Genomic DNA, 17,405 nt, shown 5'->3' on the forward strand with positions numbered 1-17,405 from the left:
TGGTTGGTTTATCGTCAGGGAGTGGATTGTATAAAGGATATCCCTTTTCGCTTGATGAACGTAGAAAGAAAAAGCTTTGCTTCGATCTCCCCGGCTTCCCTTTTCTCGTATCTTTTCTTCTTGCACAGGTACAGAACAGTCTTGCCTTTCGATTGACAGCATCGGCGCAAGTTCCTCATACGGATTCGTCCATCATTGACCGTTCAAGATGTCCAACTAAGATGCTCGGCTCACGAACACGGACTTGGCCATTCTGAGATCGAAGCGCTGACCTTTGCTCGAGCGAAATCATATCCCTTACGATGACCGGGATCTTGTGTAGTCTGGGCTGACCTTGCTCGGTCATGAATCGACATGTATTGACGGTACAACCTTCTTCGCGCTTGCAACATACACGCCGGGTCGGAGTTTGCATCACCAGGGTGCATGCTGTAATAGATCGTCCCTACAACGTGCAAGTAGGTCAAGTCAGATTTCGAGGGTGAACCAGCCCATGTGTTTGCTTACCAGTACGAGGGAACCGGAAAATTTCCTTGTTCAAGGTCTGCCGTGTCTAAAAGTGTATCCTTGAGGTGGCACGTAGAGATTTCTCAGACTCCCATGAGTGTTCGGCTTTCAGCGAAAGATCGGAGACTCACCAGTTGCTGCAAAAAATCTTCCGTGTCGAAAGACATGTCCCGACGGTTGCCAACTTCTTGATCGTCGGTCGTCGGGTCATACCCTGTTATCGTCTGTGCCTTGGCTTGTCGTAGTAGCCGAGCGTAATACCGTGCCACGTAGTAACATCCGGAATCGTTTCCGACCTGGCGGACACAGTCCGAGCAAAGCGTGTGTACTTGCAGCAGAATCTCCAATATCCGTTGACGAGACCTCGGTCGCACTTGCGATATCATCTGATTTTGGTCGTAATTGGTGAACATCAGTTTTCTCTGTCTCATCTGAGCTGACTGACCTGACAAAGGTAATGACCCGCCCTGGTGAAGAAAACGTAGAACGCATCTTGAAAGTAGATCACCTGGCCATCCAAAGCGAGGGCGCGTAGACTGGAAAGCCAGGTCTCGGCTCTTTCCAGCAACTGGTCGCTGTGATATTCTGAGGGAAGAGTCTCATAGCGTTGAGCTCCGAGAAGCAACTTGTTCAGATTGATAAAGTTTTGCAAGCGGTTGAACGTCTTTGATGTGACGTTGGCTTTTGTCGAGTCGCCACCGAGATTCAACGATTTGGTCAAGGTGTCGAAACGATCTTCGACATTCTCTAGCTCCATCAGCCGGGGAGATGCAAGACCACCTGGCGCTGCCCTCATAACCATGCTGAAAGTACCTTCCGAGCTTTATAGACCGCAAAAGCCCGCATTAGCGATCGATCCGCTCGCTCAGAAATCGCCACATACACTTACCCGAACGAAAAGGCTAGTTGCGTGTCGTTTTCAACGCCTAGATCGGCGACAACTCGCTGCCATTCGAGAGGATCTCTAAATGTACCAAAACGCATGGAACAGGGCAGATCGAACAAGGCACTACCGGATTGTAATCGTGCGGGGTCAACAGGTCGGCCAACGGTGAAAACGTTCGACTTTGTGGAAGTCTACGCACGAGTAGCTGGAATTTGGAATAAGCGAAAGAGGACTGCATGTCAGTCTCCATCTGTAACTGTCCAATTGCCTGCGGTCCTCCACGGCTTACTTACAGAAGCTCGAAGCCTACGATGTCACCGAGTTTGGCAAAAGATGACGATGTAACCCGATTGTAGGTAATGAAGGAGATTCCCTCTGGTATTAACCAGGACTTACAAGCCAAACCTGGGCATCTTGCAGAGAACCATCAGTCCTCGATCATGGCTCGATTTGCTCTGGCTTAACACTTACAGTACCAGGTCCGTTGAGCATCCTTCTTAAAGATAACCCGCGATCATATCAGATCGACTGATATACTTCCACCTAAGAATGTCACCACGAAGTCTACCACTCACAGCCGCCTTCCGTCTCTCCAGCTCGCTGCTTCCCAGAGGTGCGTCTTTGGCTTCGTGCAATCTCAGCTGATAAGCTAACCGGATGGCGATCCCGATCTTCAACCAGATCGAATCCGTCGGCGCCTTCCAAAAGTTGCACACGCAAATAGCTTGTACCATGTCGATCGTGCAGACTTCGCTGACGATAGCTCGGTTGATGACAATTCGGAGATGTTCAGTGAGCATGAGACTCAGATCGGGTCGGAAGAACTTCGCAGAAGATGTAAGAATAGCGAGGAACAGGATAGGCATGTTGTGCTTGAGATGATCGAAAGTATGAACTGTTTGAACCGGGGTCATTTCAGACGGATTTCGAGATGGCTGCAGTCGGCTCCGGGAGGGACTTGCACATGGGGTCCAGCAGCGCGATAAGAGGCTGAAGGTGTGTGAAGAACCTGAAATTGATATCAATCATTACGATGGGACAACGAAATTGCGCTGATGACAAGGTGACTCACCGATCGACCAGGTCTCGTGACTCGAGCTCTGTCATCATGGACAAAGTGACGCCATCGACGATCATCTTGGCATGCGGGTCGGCTGACGAACGGCAGTCTGAGGCGGACCCTGCTTCTACGGAAGCAGGATCGAGATGTTTGATAATACTGTAGCCGACAGGAGCTTGGCACTGCGAAGTTTCGCTGGCCAGATCCGTCTGCATTGCATGCCCGGGAACCTCTCCCATAGGCATATTCGGCCCAAGCAGAACCGACTGTTCACCGGCGTAGAGTCTTTGTGGGATCTGTGGGTTCTGTGCTAACGAGGACGGTCCGGCGAGAGGTTGGACATGCGGTGCGTTGATGTTGTAGATATCGAGGCCTATCATGGGCAACGATCGAGGCTCTTGGGGAATGTTAAATATGCTTTGCGAACTGCCTGGGTGTCGAGAACCATCATCGGAGTTGCCAGAGGAGTAGACCGTGGGATCGGCAGACCTTCTAGAAACACACGCGCAGAGATCAAGCAAGTCATCAGTGGATGAGATAATCTTTCCAGAATGCAAAAAGCTCGGTGCCTCTTGCCTTGTCTCATGAACTAGGCTCGGTGCAGCCTTACTGCCGGGATACTGTCTGACTGCCCTCTTGTACGTGCAAGCGACCCCAAGTCTCCGACACCGCTCACAATCGTCGGTTGCAGCAGCATCTCCCGACGTAGGAACGCATTTGATCTGATCGTATGATATGGATCCGGTCAGATTCGCCAAGAAAGACGTGGGCCGCGGGACACCTCGATGTCGACTTGCCTTGATACTTCGACAGGTCACGCATCTGCTCAACATGAGGGTCGAGACTTCAGCAAGAACACCAGAATGGGAGTCCGATGACAGAAGCTCACGCCTTTCGGGGACGCTGACGACTTTTTGACAGCGACGGCGCTCTGAGGGTCGATTGCGACATGGGTATCGTTCGGTCCTCTTGACGTTCGTCCGGACTCGCGCGGGGAGATCCAAGGCAATAATGTGTTGGTTATCGTTCTGGTCGAGTTGCCTGACACAGCTGTCGACACACAGCTGATCCTTTTGGCTGCTGCCTCTACCATGGACTGCAAGCTTGTAGATCAACCGGTGATGTACATACTGTAGTATACATGGTCGATGATCAGAAGACAAGACGAGCACGAGGTTGAGGGCCCATCGGCCATCGGTCATCAGTCGTTGATCATCCGGTGGCGGCCGGAGTCATGGCGTCGATCCGGATCCGCGTCGTACTACGTCACGTGACGTCACAACCGAGTTCGCGTTTCACCTCGTGCTGCCCCTGTTCCCCCTGGCGCTCCTGACGTATCTCAATGGAGCGCAAGCTTCTCCTAGAGATGATCGTCCTTTGTACGATCCTTACTAGGTCAAGGATGAGAGGCGATGCCGAGGCGTATAAGTATAGGCTCGGTCGGAACCTCTTGCGCTTCACCCTGGTTTGCAAGACTTTCATCTAAAGACTTTTCTCCAAACGCCTGCCGATTATACCCATCGACTCACTTGCTCAGCTCACAATGTCTCATCCTGAAGCTACAGGTCCTATCGAGGTCCAAAACCTTCCTCCAATCGCCTCAGAGAACGGCGGCTTCGTCACCGACGGTACGATCTCTTGCGAGGCGTTCAAGCAGCAATGTGACTCCACCATCCAAATGGTGAAGGAAAAGCTTGCCCGGCTCGAAGACCTGACTTCGACTCCTCCGACACGGGATAACTTTCTGATGCCTCTAGATGATCTGGTCAGACATATCGCCATCAAGCGCGGCCTTTGCTGGACCTTTGAATCTCTCCACCCTGACCCGGCGATGAGAGAGCTTGTCGCCGAGGTCCAGCAACGGCTGGACAAGCTGTCCATCGAGATTGATCAGTCTTCTAGGCTGGCGTATATCATGGATTCGGTGGATGTCGAGCCGTTGGACGCTCTCGATCGGCGATTCGTCGCTCATTGGAAACGAGACTTCAGGCGCGCGGGCTGTTTCTTGGCGCCTGATCAAAGGGAACAAGTGAAGCAGCTCAACGAAAGGGAAGCAGAGTTGGGCAGAAAGTTTGACAGGAACATCGTAGACGGTCACAAGTCCATGTTTATCCTCCCCGGACAGCTCAAGGGGATGTCGGACGAGTTTATGCGAAACCATCCAGTCCGGGAAGACGGCAAGATCGAGCTCAAGACCAACTATGCCGATCGGCTCCCCGTCTTGGAGTTTTGTGAGGACGATGGGGTCCGAAAGGACATGTGGTTTCTAGCGAATAATGTGAGACGATATTGCGACTCTCATTCATCGATGTATCAGGATTTGGCTGATATCATCGATTTCTTCAGGTGGCTGCTCCTGAAAACGCGCCAGTTTTCAAGGAAATCGTTGCGATTCGATCTCGGCTTGCCTCCCTGCTCGGCTACCCTAGCTATGCGGCTTTTAGTCTGGAGCCTGAGATGATTGGCAGTCCAGAGAACGCCTACAAACTCATTCAAGAACTTTACGACGGTACCGTCGAGAAGACCCGGCAGGAGCGAATGGATCTGCAAAGCGCGTTGGGGACCACAGAGCCTGTCCATCAATGGCAAGTGTTCTACGCCAAGACCTTACTGGGCAAGAAGAGACTGGAGGGATTCTCTCCGGAAGATGCAAGGGAATACTTCCGAGTCGTAACAGTAGTACCTGGCTTGCTGAAACATGCAGAACAGTTCTACGGTGTGAAGTTCATTCCCCGTCCAGATGTCAAGACATGGCACGAGACGGTCTTGGTCTTCGATGTCCATGACGGGGATGAAGGGAAGGGCTTACTTGGGCGAATCTACCTGGATCATATCTTACGAGACGGCAAACAAGACCACCCCTGTATGATGAACATCGCTCCGGGAGTCGAGGATAAGCAACTTCCGGAAGCGATTCTTATCGTCGGTCTCGGATCAGAAGAAGATGCTACCATGTCTTATTGGGATGCCACAGCTTGTTGGCACGAGCTCGGTCATGTCATGCATCAGATTCTGGGCGGATTCGGACAGCGCTACCAGCGTTTCTCGGGGATAGAGGTCGAGGCAGATTTCGTCGAAGCGCCTTCTCAGCTTGCTGAAGAGTGGTTGAAGCTGCCGGAGGTGATCAAATCATTCGCTAACAACAAGAAAGGTGAATCTATTCCGGACGATATGATCGACAAGCTACTACAATCCAACACATACACGAAATGTATTGTGCTGAGTGGCAGCCATCTCGTCACGGCTCGCCTGGCGGTAAGAGACTGTTGATTGATATGCGAAGTGATTCGTCAGGCTGACCGCTCCTGTTCAATAGCTGATGTACCACGAGATCACACCTGACGCCCTCGACGTGGACCTCGGCCGAATTTGGCGAGACGCTCAAGAAACGTTTTCCGGGTTTCCACACATTCCAGCGCACAGCGAATACCATCCCGAACTCAGTTTTGGACATTTCTACAGCTATGGTCCTCGTTACATCTCATACGACAATTCCTTGGCCATCGCGAAGGAGATGCTACAAGTCTGGAAGGACAGTCCACTAGGTCTCCATGACCTTGAAGTGTCGCGAAAGTACCGCAAGGCCATATTGGAAAAGGGTTCTACTGTTGACGCAACAGAGATGGTCCAGAACTTTTTGGGGCGCGCGCATACTACCCAAGGCTATCTGGCTTACCTCAATGAATGAACGAAGAGAACTATGCACCGGATGTGTGTGTGTGTAAGCGCGTTATATTTCCTAGTGCCTGTAGCAGCCCATGTTGTACATACCAGAACAGATCAAACGATCAACATAGCAAAGTACAGCGAATCCTAAAACCACGTCCACTCGTGAATGCGTGTCACAGAAGGTGTCAGCTTCAGACCAAGGGGAAATTTCTCGAAAGCAGAAACCCCTGCAACTACTCGTCATCATGACCTGACACAGAGAATGAACACATCTTAGGTAGACCTTGGTCTCCACCATCATGGCTCTCGTGTGCGAGTCAGGGGATGAAACGGAACCCCTGGTATCATGAAAGGATCATCCTGCCGACGGTAAAAAAAAGGGTTCTCAGTGACGAAAGAGGTTCTCGAAGGTTCGCTGGTTGACGTCTCCCTTTGTCTCCATTGCTCTTTGACGTTCTTGTCAGTTGTCGACTCCCTTCGAAGTCGGTATATATACTAGTCCTCTTGCCACTGGGAATAACCAGGCTGTGCGCTTGACTCACAGTTCTCGTTATTTTCGATCGACTCCCAAGAACTACTGCTCAAAACTACTAGCTCTCGAGATGCAACAATCTAGCAACTTCACCTTTGATGGATCAATCAGCCTGGACACATACCGTGTTCAATGGTGTGGCAAATTCGAGCAGCTTGAGCAAGACCTGGAACTCCTCAAACTTGCCAAAGACATACCCACAGCCAGTGATTGGGGAATTCACTTTGACAGCCTGAATAGTCAAGTGTTTGAAGGTATTTATACTGGAGAGGTTTTCAAGAACGTTCATCCTGACAAGGATTTCCAGAAAGAGGGTGCTACTGCAAATGATGCCTTTCAAAACCTGTCCTCCAGAATTGAAAAGGATCCTGCTCTTGCTGCCCTTGTTCAACAAATGACCTTTGTTGATCCTGCTGTGGATCCGCATGAACAACGTTTTGTTGAAAGGTGGCAGAGTATATTCAAAGACTCTGGTGCTACTTTGCCAGCAGAACAGAGGACCCAATTGCTTGGAATAGACAGGCATTTGGCAGACCTTCGCACTCAATTCTCAAACAATATTGTCAATGCTCAAAGGAAATGGCAAGTCCCCCTGTCTGACTTGGAGGGCATGCCAGATGACTTTCTCAAGTCTCATCCGGTTGATGTGGGCGGCCATGTCACCCTGACTACCCAGTACATGGACCTCCGCCGTATATTGACCTACTGCAAGACAGATAAAGTCAGGCAGAAGATCTGGTCTGAGTACTGCGCAAGATGTCCAGAAAATATCCAGGTACTCCAGCAAATCATAGAAGGGTGTCATACCAAGGCACATATTCTTGGATATCCAAACTATGCCGCATTTGACCTTCAAGGTCGACTCACTCTGAAGGGGCTTGACAATATCAATCAATTCATTGACGAGGCCATTGCTATTGCAAAACCCTGCGCTTTGCAAGAAAAGAAAGCACGGGCTCAGGCATATGGTGCCGACAACTTGAAGGTCTGGCAATCAGACTACGCCAAAGAGATACTTTCACAACATCACGCTGGATTTGACAGCTCTCAGATCAGGCCATATTTACGGGTTGGGAATGTCCTCCCCCAGATTGCGCTGTTGATCCAGGAGCTGTTTGGTGTGCAGTTTCACCATCGACCAGACATCAAAGCCTGGACAGAGACTGGGGTTGAGTGCTATGATGTTTATGACGATGAACAAGGAAAGCTTATGGGCAGACTCTACACAGATGTGAGTACAACCTCACAATAGCAATATACATCCCTCATTAATGTCATTTCACTGTGATTGTCAGCTTCATCCCCGGGAAAACAAGCTTGACCATGCTTGTGTTGATGTTGTCAGAAAGTCATATGGCAAAGGTAACTTGCCAGAAGTAGTCCTGTTGGCAAACGTGCCTGAAGGGAACGACTCCTTATTGACTTTCAATGAAGTCTCAACCCTCTATCATGAGTCAGTCATGGATCAAACCTGCCTCGTCCCACATTCTCATAATCATGTGCATTGTCTCACAGATATGGCCACGTGATACATGCATTATGCGCTAGCACAAGTGTGTATGGGCAGCTCAACAACTTGACCGTGGAAAGAGATTTTGTGGAGGCTCCTGTGAGCAATGTTTAGATATCTGTCTCATACTGCCCTATCATAGCTGATTCTCACTTTGGAGATTGCAGTCTCAATTTCTTGAACTGCACATACTGCAGCCTGAGATACTCAGACGTCTAGCAATCAACAAAAATGGACAAGTCATACCTGACGATCTAATCAAGAAGCTTTGCAACTCTGTCTATGGTGATGAAGTCATGTTTGCAAGTGAACAGATCTCATTTGCCAAGGCGTGAGTATGACCGCAAGCCTTTATAAAGAGCAATGATAGACTTACAAAAGAATCCTGCAGGGCCGTGACATTCTACAGCAAGGATATGATTGATGGCAGGTACCCAGGCTCACCTCTGGATGACTGGAAGGATGTCTTGCAGGACAACCATGCCTTTGGCTACGAAGAAGGGGATCTTTTCCTTGCATCTTTCCCTCATCTCGGTCAAGCTGGGTATGGACCAAAGGTGAGTTAGTCATATGCACTAAGATGCATGTTGTCCTGCTGAAATCTATCTGTCTTGCAGTATTACTGCTATGTTTATGCCTTGGCCATCCGTGACGAATTCTTTGAAGCCTTCAAAGCTGCTCCTGGTGGTCTATTGGACAAGGAAATGAGTCGCCGCTACCGGCGGATTATACTTGAGCCAGGAAGCTCCAGAGATGCTTTTGAAATGATCACTGAGTTCCTTGGACGGCCTTTTACCATTGATGCCTTCAAAGCTCGGATATCAAAGAAGATCGATGTTGATACACCATGAACACTTGGTAGTAAGGTCGATGGAAGAGCACCAAGCATCTACGAACTGCCGTCTGAGAAGGCGGGAGGCGTTGTTGTAACTACAATCTCGATACTGTATTATTGTCGCATGTTGAATGAGATAACTTGACAGTTTATTCATCCTTCTGGATCTGCGATGCACGCTTCAGACTGGTTTGCTCTGCCCCGATCGTATCAATCAGCTTGATCGAAGTTGCCATGAGCTGACTGCCGTCCGTCCTTATCGTCAATCTGCGTACGCGTTCCAGGTTTGCGTGTTTCCGAACACCATTTTTCCTCTTTCGTCTACAGTATGAGATCACGTCCCTCAGAATACCAAACGGAATGTACTACCAGTGTTTCTACTTCCAGCAAGAGCGGGCTTACAGACCTTCTGCCCGCGTACGAGATGATTGTCGTGACATGAAACACGGGCATGGGCGGGGATTCGATGCCGGAAGCCGAGGCACGTACGCGTGCGCGGGCTTGGTGCAGATCGCATGTCGTCCCTTTTGTGGTCCGAGCAGGTCGTTCGAATACATATACCAGCCAGGCAATTCCGTTAAGCTGTGATCTATGAGAGTATACAAAAGGGTGATACATCATCAAACAACGTCTACTCGCTCCGATCACCCACACAGGAATCACCACCATGAAATTCAGCTCGACCAAATTCGTCAAGTCCCAATTCACTACCCTTCCCGAGGTCGACAGCTTCTTGCCTGATCTTTCGGGAAGAACCGTCATTGTGACTGGCGCGAATACGTATGTTGCTCTACATCGCTGAACTCGAGGTTCGACATTGACTATTTCTACTCTTGTCTGAACACTGTCAAATCCTATTGTTCTCCAACACGTCTATTGTTCTCAGAACAATAGACCGCATGGAACAATAAAGCACATCCACTCTTCACACCTTTCCTTTTGTTCCCGCTTAGCAATCTGCGACCACAGTCGCAAGTTGCGACTACTGTGGTCGCATGTTCAGTCACAACTTGCGACTCTGGTCGCAAGTAGGCCTTCCCAGATTAATATATATAGCAGGCCATCCCGGTCTGACTTCCTGATCCCCTCTTGTATATTTTATCTTCATGCAAACTATACAACGGTGATCAACTCGATATCCAACAGATTAAGAGTCGGCTGCTCTACCAACGGAGCTCAACGGGCTATTACCTTAGTTTACATCAACCAACCCTCTTCAACATCGACTTAGTTTCATCATGGCCGACAGTCTCGACCTCGACACTCTCAAGGTTACCAAGCGGACTTACCTTGAGGGTCCCGACAATTACGCGGAATGGTCCCGCTCGATTCAAAACACTTTGATCGATAAGGATCTGGACGACATTGTTGATGGAACTATTCCTCGACCTAATACCCTACCTATCTCTACCTTGGCTGCCACCGCCGGCACGGACAACGCTCCAACTACTACCACTACCACGGTAACTACTCCAGCTACAGCCGAGGAACTTGCGAAATGGATCAAGAAAGACAAGAAGGCCTTCGGAATCATCGACGGAAGTCTCAGTCAGCTTGTCCATCACAACCTCCCGTCTCATCTCTCAACCTGGCACGCTCTGGTCCAAAGGGACTCCGCTCACACCGATGAGTACAGAGCAACGCTTCCTTCTGCTTCTGAAAGATTACTCAAACATCTTCAGGAAACCTACTCGGCCGCAAGGGGATCCAGACGGGCTGAACTTCTGGCAATCATCTGGCGATCCCAACTCGCGGAAGGAGAAGATCCGACTGTCCATACCGGAAAGCTCAAGTCGGCTTACTCCGCTATCACCGTCTCTGGCCGATCCCGGATGGACGACAAGGACTTTGCCTTTGCCATCCTCATGTCACTTCCTTCTTCCTATGAAACCCTCGTTCAGACCTATTATCTCAAGGAGGACTTTCACTCGCAGGACGTCATTGACGCCGTCCGAGCCGAGTACAGGAGGAGGATTGTTCAGGAAGAAGGAATTGAGACTACGGCTCTCATCGCTGCCCGTCAACAAGGACGGAACAACAACAACAATATCGGCGGCACCGGAAACAAGAAGAAGTTCATTCCTCGATCTCCCTTTGATGAGAATGCCTTCTGCGAGTTCCATCAGAAGAATGGACACTCAACAGCAAACTGTTTCACCAAGCCCGCCAACTTCAGTACTGGCAACAACGCCAACAGGTACACAAACAACAGTGCCAACATCGCCGCACTCGTAAGCAACAGGAGTCAACATCATGGCATCAACGCCGGCTCTGCTTTCATGGCAAGCATCACCATCGATCACAATGCCCTTCTGGCCCACTCGTCTGCACTCGACATCGTCGTAGACTCTGGAGCTACCCATCACATGGTCCACGACAGGAACCTACTCACTGGAATCAAACAACTACCGATCCAGGCAAACATCACCATAGGCAACGGCGCCAACCTCACCGCCCTACCGATCCAGGCAAACATCACCATAGGCAACGGCGCCAACATCACCGCCAGAGAATGCGGTCAACTCAAACTACCAAACATCACACTACACGATGTTCTTCACGTACCCGAACTGGGACGGAACCTTCTGAGTGTTGGTGCCGCACAGAGCACCGACGGACACTCTTGGACCTTTGCAAAAGACAAAGCGATCCTCAACACTATTGAAGATGGACCCAGCAAGCCGGTCATCACTGCAACACAACAAGATGGTTTGTTTGTCCTCGATCCGGCAAGCACTCCTATTCGACACAAGGCCGCACTCATCACGGCCACTAATACAGTCACAGACGAAAACATCCTTTACCACTGGCACCGCAGACTTGGTCATCTCAATGTTCGCTCGGTGGTTCAGCTCGGCAAGGAAGGAAGACTCGACAAGACTGTGGATTGGGCCAAAGCCGGAAAAGACATCTACGGTTTCCAATGCTCAGCCTGCATCCAAGGCAAAGGATCTCGTCTTCCCGCTCCTGCTTCCAACATCCGAGCCAGCAAACCACTCCAGTCTATTCATGTCGATCTCTGGGGACCAGCTCGAACCCCTTCCATTGGAGGATCCCTCTACTTCCTTACCTGTTATGACGATCACACTCGGAAGGTCAATCTCAGCTTTCTCAAGAAGAAGTCTGAGACCCGGCAGGCATTGATTGACTATATCAACCTAGTTGAGAATCAATTGGACTGCACGGTCAAGACCATCTGATCGGATCAAGGAGGAGAATTCGAGTCACATGCTCTTCGTGACTACCTCAAAGCGAAGGGCATTGAGCATCACTTCGTTCCGACTGCCGCTCATGCTCAGAACGGCAGAGTCGAAAGGGCGCACCTTACCATTCTCAATCAGGTAAGGACGCTCCTAATCGATAGCGGACTCGATGACAAGTTCTGGGCCGAAGCGGCAAACTACGCCATCTACACCAGGAACCGGGCTCCCACAGGATCCGACAAACAAATCCCGGAGGACCTCTGGAGGCAACGCGAAGTCAACTCCCGGCACCTTCAACCTTTTGGCTGTCAGCTCTGGTTCCGTGACCACAACAACACCAACAAACTTCACCCTCGCTACAAAGAAGGGCAACTACTCTCTTATGTCGAGGGGACCGACAACTACAGGATTTGGGATCTACACACCGAAAAGGTCACCATCTCTCGTGATGTGGTCTTTGGTAAACAACCAAAGATTTCCACCAACACCAAATCACTGGAAACCAAAATCCAGTCCACTCAGGTCGACATCGACATAGTCCCTGAATCAACATCAGACTCAGACTCTGAAACTGAAGAGGAACAATCGGCTGAAGACAACACCGATACTCTCAACCTGCCTGATCAGCCTGGTGATGACACGACCATCCCAAGTGATCAGGCTACCCAGGCCAAACAGAAGTCATCCGGCATTTGGAGCAAAGGATGGGACGTAGCACCGGTACCAGCACCGGAAAACCCAGTCTTGCCTGATGGCTCCCGACGAGTCCGCAAACCACCTGCCAAATTTGGATACTCCGCAAACTTTGCTACCGCTATCATCTGCGGTCATGCACTCGTCTCCACGGCTATCCCTCAAACATTTCAGGAAGCCCACCGATCTCCAGAATGGGACAAATGGCAGGAGGCTATCAAGGCCGAACTCGACAAGATGGATCAGTACAAGGTCTGGTCTGTCATCGATAGGCAAGAAGCTACATCCAAACCTCTTCCAGCCAAGTGGGTCTTCACTCGGAAGATTGATGGAGAGACCGGGAAGCCATCTGCCTACAAGGCTCGATGGGTAGCAAAAGGATTTCTGCAGAAGGAAGGAGTTGACTACAATGAACTCTACGCGGGAGTCGCTCACAAGGATACTATCCGAGTCTTCCTTGGTCTGGTCAACTACCTCGACATGGACTGCGATCAGGTCGACATCAAGGCCGCCTTCCTCAACGGAGAACTAGAGGAACTTGTCCATCTCGAACCTCCTGAGGGCAGCAATATCCCTGCCAACAAGGTTCTCCGGCTTCAGAAATCACTTTACGGTCTCAAACAATCACCTCGCTGCTTCAACCAGGCTCTCGACAAGTTCCTTCGATCTCTCGGTCTCAATCCTTCTCCGGCCGACTCCTGTCTCTACATCCGATCGACCAAGGATACCCTTCTCATCCTTTCCGTCCACGTTGATGACCAACTCATCGCCTGCAACAATCGCCAGGAACTGGACGACTTCAAGACCAAACTCAACGACCGATTTGAGTGCTCCGATGGAGGAGCGGTCTCTTACTTTCTTGGGTTCAATGTCTTCCGAGACAGGCCCAACCGGAAACTCTACATATCTCAGGAACACTACGTCCAGGCGGTCTTGGAAAGGTTCGGCATGCTTGACTCCAAACCGGCAAAGACTCCCCTTCCTTCCGGCTTCCCATCTCTTCCCGCTACCGACGCTGAACATCAGGAAGCCGCTCATGAGGAATATCCAGCAATGGTTGGATCGATCATGTATGCAGCCACCATCACCAGACCCGACATCGCTCATGCTGCCGGAGTCTTAGCTCGGACCGTCAGCAAGTGGAACAAGCAACACGTCCATGCTGCTCGCCACCTCCTCAGATACCTCCAAGGCACTATTGAACTCTGCCTCACCTATGACGCTACCTCTGGTCAAAGGATCATCCTGGGCTACGCCGATGCTGACTGGGGCGGATGTCTGGAAACTCGCCGATCTACTACCGGATACCTCTTCCGTGCTTTTGGAGGACCGGTAGCTTGGAAATCCCGACGACAACCAACCACAGCTCTCTCCACTGCAGAGGCTGAATACATGGCTTCCGCCGATGCCACCCGACAGGCAGTCTGGCTCCGCACTCTTCTCGAATCTCTCGGTCACCCGGTCTCTGGTCCCCTCGCCATTCTCAATGACAACAATGCCGCCATTCAGCTCTCTAAGAATCCTGTCGCTCATGATCGCACCAAACACATCGACATGCGACACCACTATCTCAGGGAGAAAGTGCTCAACAACACCGTTGAACTCTCCCATATCCCTACTCAGGATAACCTTGCCGATGCTCTCACCAAAGGTCTCGCTCATCACCAATTCCATCACCTTGTCACCGGGATGGGTCTCAGCGGCAAACCGGTAACATTCACAAAGGACGCTTGAGTGAGGGGGAGTGTCAAATCCTATTGTTCTCCAACACGTCTATTGTTCTCAGAACAATAGACCGCATGGAACAATAAAGCACATCCACTCTTCACACCTTTCCTTTTGTTCCCGCTTAGCAATCTGCGACCACAGTCGCAAGTTGCGACTACTGTGGTCGCATGTTCAGTCACAACTTGCGACTCTGGTCGCAAGTAGGCCTTCCCAGATTAATATATATAGCAGGCCATCCCGGTCTGATTTCCTGATCCCCTCTTGTATATTTTATCTTCATGCAAACTATACAACGGTGATCAACTCGATATCCAACAAACACAGCGGTCTTGGCTTCGAATGCGCCAAGGCGCTGACTCACCGAAACCCTGCGCGGATGATTCTTGCTGTCAGGAACACCATCGCTGGTGAAGCCGCTGCCAAAGAGATCGCCCGTACCAATCCTCCAGGCGTCAAAACGGTTCCTGAAGTCTGGAAACTTGACCTAAGCAGTCTGGCTAGCGTTAGAGACTTTGGCCAGAGGGCCGACAAAGAGCTGAACAGGTTGGATATAGTTGTGAGTTGAAAAGGCAAGTCGATATGCGTGAGCGGTAAAGTTGATTGCGTCTTTCTTGTCCTGTCAGGTCTCAAACGCGGGAATCTACACCGAAGTCTTTGAGCTCACTGCCGACGGGTTCGAGTCTTCGTAAGTAAGCTCCCGACTTGGCTTCATGGTTGCAACCTAACGGACTGTTGGGATTCGTATGTTTGACCTGCATGATAGCTATCAAGTGAACAACATCGCCAACTCGCTCCTCGCCGTTCTTCTCATTCCCCTCCTCTTGCGTACAGCCGACACTCCTCTCGGCAATCACACTCAACGTGAATTCAAACCTCACATCTCCGTGGTTACGTCGGAATTGCATCATCACGTTGGCGGCAGGCTTCCTGGATATCGAAAGGATTCCGGGAAGGTCAGGAACTACTTCACCGAAAGGGAGTACTTTCGCCCTAATCAGCGATACTCGGAGACAAAGGGTCGGTCACCTTTTCGCAACCAGCCTGCCACTTCGTGAAGTTTCGTTGCTGATTTCTCTCCATTCCATCACTCTTGGGTATGCCACATCAAATACATCATCACGCCCGTAGCCGTCAACGTTTTGAACGTTCATACCCTTAGTCAGCTCGCCGGTGACAAGATCATCATCAACCTCATCAATCCCGGTTTTTGCCACTCGGAGCTCCTGAGGAATCAGAAAGGGGCTCTCGGTTTTTTCAATGGGTGGGTCTCGATGCGATACGCTGCTGTGTCTATCATCGACGTCGACGGCAAGTATGAGCTGACCTATGTTTGCCGGTATAGGCTGATGAAAGAGATGATGGGTCGTAAGACCGAGGTCGGTGCGAGAAACCTGTCGTGGGGCGCCACCCAGGCCACTCCGACCGGCGCTTACGTTGGAGATTGTGGGATCTCTGAGTAAGTCTATCCTTCGTGTGACGTTTATTCCGGGTTCGTCTCGAGATCCGCCTTGAGACTGAATGCTGACTATCATCGACTGGGCTGTAGACCGTCCGACCTCGTTCTTTCACCCGATGGTCAAAAAGCCGGACGCGAGATTTGGAAAGAGATGAAATCGATCTGGGCTACCAGGGTCGGGGTGGACGCCGATGCTTTGCTCGGCTGAAATCTACCCGCTCCTCATCTCGCCTCTATCCTGCCAAGGCTATCATCATTGGTGGCGTTGGTGTTTGGTTCGGGAGGTCCATGGATCGACCTGATGATATCGAAGGAGGTTTCGTTTCGGTTCGACTTGATGCGATTTGACTTGACTGGCTTGTTTGGATGCTACGTAGCGGGGTTCGGCTTAATTTCGTGACGATCTCAGACCTCGATGTGGATTATGATACCATTTTGCTTGACATTTCCGTTTTGATACTTTCCGGTCCGAGCTCACGCAATACTTTGCGAAACCTCATACATACTGTAGACAGGCGCATTGGGTTCTAGCCAGCTATCGAGACAGCAACTGACGCCAAGTTCGCGAGAGTCCGTCGATCGATCAAATCGACCGATCCTCATAATACGCCTTCTAATTTGAAGGAGGCAAGTACGAACGCATGTCGGCAGCGTGAACGTGCGCCACATGATATGAATGAGGTAAGAAAACCCGCAGTATCACGAGGAGAAGCGCACACAGTACGCCTGTACACTCTTCTTCACAGTGATAAGAGCTGACTACGGTGAAGATATAAAAGATCTGACACGCCCCATCGATTTGTCCTGCCTGTCACAAAGGGAGCACGGTCGAGACAGGGGAGATGCTCTTCAGGCTGTCCCTTGCCATCCGCTTCAAGGACGTAGCGAATTGCAGACCGCCCTGAATCGGTGACACTGGGTAGAGTCGGAGGACATGCATGGTCCATGACCGTTCTGACCGATGGGTATCCAAAACAGCAGAAATGAAAAACCCCACAGCGAGTGTGATGGCGAACTCGTCTGGCCCTTTTGTAATCGTGGTGTCGATAGTCGTGTTTGGGTGGTGTGGGCAAAGCTGTTGCCCGGAATTTTCCGCTTCGATTGGGCTTGTTTGACTTGTTGACCCACATCTTGCGCAGTGTCTCAAAGGCTTTGGGTAGCCCGGAGATGATGTCCTCACTATGGCGATATTTTTGGCTAACGACATGGCCATCCCTTGCTCTTAAGGATCACATTGCCTTTGAGCAGAGGGAGTGCGGCTAGCGCGTCTTCCCATGACTTGACAGCTTGAAACATGACTTGACAGCTTGAAACCATTCCAGGACG

General features: G+C 50.6%; 4 protein-coding genes across 4 annotated transcripts; 3 read left to right on the forward strand and 1 right to left on the reverse strand.

Annotated features, from left to right (window-relative positions):
* Positions 1-111: 111 nt before the first annotated feature.
* Positions 112-3,574, reverse strand: HD553DRAFT_317958 (uncharacterized protein). The gene is made up of 14 exons (XM_046180817.1): positions 3,343-3,574; positions 3,251-3,275; positions 3,030-3,175; positions 2,466-2,945; positions 2,356-2,402; positions 1,969-2,288; positions 1,865-1,886; positions 1,687-1,798; positions 1,593-1,598; positions 1,397-1,516; positions 953-1,328; positions 639-893; positions 508-566; positions 112-445 (listed from the first exon to the last, which is right to left on the reverse strand). Exons 1-14 carry the CDS (start codon positions 3,402-3,404, stop codon positions 415-417), a joined length of 2,061 nt encoding a protein of 686 aa, XP_046033695.1. The 5' UTR covers positions 3,405-3,574; the 3' UTR covers positions 112-414.
* A 422-nt stretch (positions 3,575-3,996) lies between these two features.
* On the forward strand, positions 3,997-6,223 carry HD553DRAFT_362571 (uncharacterized protein; the record flags this gene model as incomplete). Its single annotated transcript, XM_046183997.1, has 3 exons — positions 3,997-4,731; positions 4,800-5,708; positions 5,770-6,223. 3 exons carry the CDS (start codon positions 3,997-3,999, stop codon positions 6,139-6,141), a joined length of 2,016 nt encoding a protein of 671 aa, XP_046033696.1. The 3' UTR covers positions 6,142-6,223.
* Positions 6,224-6,724: 501 nt separating this feature from the next.
* HD553DRAFT_326255 (uncharacterized protein) lies at positions 6,725-9,015 on the forward strand (the record flags this gene model as incomplete). The annotated part of the gene is made up of 6 exons (XM_046181679.1): positions 6,725-7,885; positions 7,950-8,107; positions 8,170-8,263; positions 8,332-8,495; positions 8,556-8,721; positions 8,782-9,015. The coding sequence occupies 6 exons, from the start codon at positions 6,725-6,727 to the stop codon at positions 9,013-9,015; spliced, it is 1,977 nt and encodes a 658-aa protein (XP_046033697.1).
* Positions 9,016-14,916: 5,901 nt separating this feature from the next.
* Positions 14,917-16,522, forward strand: HD553DRAFT_317959 (short-chain dehydrogenase/reductase). The gene is made up of 6 exons (XM_046180818.1): positions 14,917-15,179; positions 15,247-15,308; positions 15,387-15,640; positions 15,752-15,884; positions 15,966-16,079; positions 16,170-16,522. Exons 1-6 carry the CDS (start codon positions 15,000-15,002, stop codon positions 16,285-16,287), a joined length of 861 nt encoding a protein of 286 aa, XP_046033698.1. The 5' UTR covers positions 14,917-14,999; the 3' UTR covers positions 16,288-16,522.
* The last annotated feature ends 883 nt before the right edge of the window (positions 16,523-17,405 follow it).

The sequence above is a fragment of the Filobasidium floriforme genome (genome assembly GCF_021052385.1).
Source record: "Filobasidium floriforme strain CBS 6241 chromosome Unknown HD553scaffold_23, whole genome shotgun sequence".
Lineage (NCBI taxonomy): Eukaryota > Fungi > Basidiomycota > Tremellomycetes > Filobasidiales > Filobasidiaceae > Filobasidium > Filobasidium floriforme.